Here is a 2601-nt window from a genome sequence, read left to right as displayed (position 1 = left end):
AGTTGGAAGAGAGGGGGACTGAGTACGAACAAAATCGTCGTCATAACAACCCTAAGCAAGCGCTCAAGTTACTAAGTTGTTGTGCTTTGTGGCAGTTCGTCTCACGAAAAGAAACGAAAATGTCGACGCATTTTAGCGCAAATCAGGTAATGTGAAATCGATTGTATTTTTCTTCAAGGAGAGAAGAGATTCGTAGTATTAAAAGATGCTTCAGTCTCGTCATTTATCCCCAAAACGGCGCCGGTCGATGTGCGAATCCAGAGCTGCACAGAATATCAATCGTAGATCGATGTCTAGAAACATACATACATCTGTTACATTTGGTAAGTCTTAAGTGAACTAGTTAACACTTTGTTTTTTGTTTCATTTAATCTCGTAGTACGATCAAGAATTCGCTGCTCGGAGGTTGCAGAATTGGGAAATTCCAAAGAGCTTCAAAGAGGTAAGATGAACGATATACTTGATGAATTATTAGGCAGGTTAGCCTGAGAAACATGCCATTGTTTTCTTGGGAAGTTTTACCATCCCTTCGCTGAGTCAGAGACATAAGCATGTTGCGGGGAGAAATCTTCTTAGAGGATTCTAAGCTGTAACTCTCTTGATGAACTTTTCCTCAGGTTGAGGACTATGAAATGTAAATAAGAGACATTGTTACTCAGCTGCTGTGCTGCCATAAATCTTTAACCAAACAGCTATTACCGATAAACAGAATGCACACGAATCAGATTCTGTTAATTTCCTTATTTTTTCCTATCTTTTGTTTTCTGGTTTCTTTTTTGTTCTTGTTTTTGTGGTGTCTCTTTGGTTTTCATTTCCTCAGCAGCAAAAGATGGGTTGCATGGGGAGCCTAGGTAGGAGGTCCTTGGGAACAAACAAGAGCACTTCCCTATCCCAACCCTTCCAGGAATCTGATGCAACTCAGAAATGAATCAGTAGAGTTTGATTACTAACACTTCCACTTTAAAATTCTCTTTCTTCATACTAGCGTCCATCAACTCTTGAAGGCTTCACTCAGCCAATTAGCAACGACCAAGGACACATTTTGCCAGGGATCCCACGCTCTACAAAGAGTCCATGGGGTGAATTTGTGGGGACATGGGATATGAAAAAACCTCCTCTCAGAACAAAGACTATAAAGACAAATGCAATGTCCACAAGCTTGCAAAAGAATACAGAGCCTCCTGCACGCACTCCAAGCCCTAAAGAAGAAGTCACTGCAGACAAAGCAAGGACTCCAACACCTCAGCAAGAAGAAGTACAGACACCAAGCCGGCAAGAAGGGAAAGCAAGCCCACGTCCACCAAGCCAGAGTAGTCAATGTAAAAAGTCACCCAGCCCTGTGGTGGCAAAAACCCCTGAACCAGCTCCTCCATCTCCTGTTAAGAGCCCTGCCCAAGAAAATAATTCACCCAAGAATACAGTTATGTTTTCTGACCCAGCTTAATGTCTGTCTAGCACCTTGTACTCTACAAGTTATCCATTCTCTAAGCAATTGCAAAAAATAAATATACCAATTTGTGAGAACTTACCTGACATTGACCAAGTGAAGGTAAAGATGTTCTTGCAACATTAAGTAAATTTATGTATTATCCCAAGAATTTTACAGGAACAAAATTAAGCATGCCCACCAAATATTACCCCTATAACCTACTCCTATTTTCTGCAACTATTGAAGACTACTGCTTAAGGCAATTAGTGGCTCATTAACTCCAACAAAAGGGCATGGTCAGGGTGTCTTGAGGTGCCTATGAACCCCCCTGAAGAGGTAAGGACCCATTTCAATCAAACATGAAGGCATATAGGCCCCAGGCCTTAGTTGTTCAAAGGGTGGATAACACTATCCACTGGATAAATTGCTATCTAGTGGATAGCACAGTATGTTTTGCTAACAGTTTTCTGCTGGATAGTGATTTATCCATAGGATAGCATTACTGCCCTTTGACAACTAGCCTCTGGTGGACAAATGGTCAGGATTTTGAGACATAGGTGCTTCTGGACATTATGCCTCCCCCTTGTCAGCAGATTGGCAGGAGCAATAAGCCAGGAAAGGAGGCTGAATAGGTAGTTACAAGCTACCTGTTGTCAGAAAAAAATATCTGAAAGAATTAAGGGCATGTAAAAACCAATCGTCTTCCTGCTTGTGCAAAAACTGACTAAAAAAAAGTTTTCAGAAGAGCAACTCAACAAAGTAAAGTTCCCTGTAGTGTTGAAATAGTCAGAGTTGCTAATTTTCAGAAAATCAAACCAAACAATCAAATTTCTGGTTTGCTGCAACCTCCATCATTGAGTTGATAACCCAGACATGTTACAGTGAATCGGGATTTCCCAAAGGAAGAATCACCTTTTTTGTGGCAGTTCTTGCTCTCTGAATGTCATGGAAAATTTGACTTCAAAGTGTTTTAATCCAAAACATTGTTGATGAAATCACTACATATAGTTTGGCTATTATAGTTTACCTTTTTTATTAATATGGAATTTCTGTTAACACTGTTAACAGTGGTTCGAGAGCTAATTAAACTAGGAGTTAAACTCACCTGGGGCTGTTTGCAAATTTAAAATATTTGTTCTTGGAAACTCCTAGTAACACTGCAAGTCTTAGCT

General features: G+C 40.3%; 1 protein-coding gene and 1 pseudogene across 1 annotated transcript; both read left to right on the top strand.

The window, feature by feature from the left end:
* Positions 1–2601, top strand: part of LOC149044143 (uncharacterized) — a 280943-nt pseudogene that overhangs the window by 149934 nt on the left and 128408 nt on the right.
* Positions 31–2533, top strand: LOC113676590 (protein Flattop homolog). Its single transcript, XM_089209379.1, has 3 exons — positions 31–146; positions 380–442; positions 986–2533. Exons 1-3 carry the CDS (start codon positions 120–122, stop codon positions 1442–1444), a joined length of 549 nt encoding a protein of 182 aa, XP_089065505.1. The 5' UTR covers positions 31–119; the 3' UTR covers positions 1445–2533.

The sequence above is a fragment of the Pocillopora damicornis genome, chromosome 6 (genome assembly GCF_964200805.1).
Source record: "Pocillopora damicornis chromosome 6, jaPocDami1.2, whole genome shotgun sequence".
Lineage (NCBI taxonomy): Eukaryota > Metazoa > Cnidaria > Anthozoa > Scleractinia > Pocilloporidae > Pocillopora > Pocillopora damicornis.
This window is presented reverse-complemented; position numbering and strand designations above follow the sequence as displayed.

Excerpts from the sequence above, each read along its gene's own strand:
- LOC113676590 (XM_089209379.1), top strand. The coding sequence starts at position 120 with ATGTCGACGCATTTTAGCGCAAATCAG. Across the intron at positions 147-379 it reads CGCATTTTAGCGCAAATCAG|TACGATCAAGAATTCGCTGC; the intron begins GTAATGTGAAAT and ends TTAATCTCGTAG. Across the intron at positions 443-985 it reads TTCCAAAGAGCTTCAAAGAG|CGTCCATCAACTCTTGAAGG; the intron begins GTAAGATGAACG and ends TCTTCATACTAG.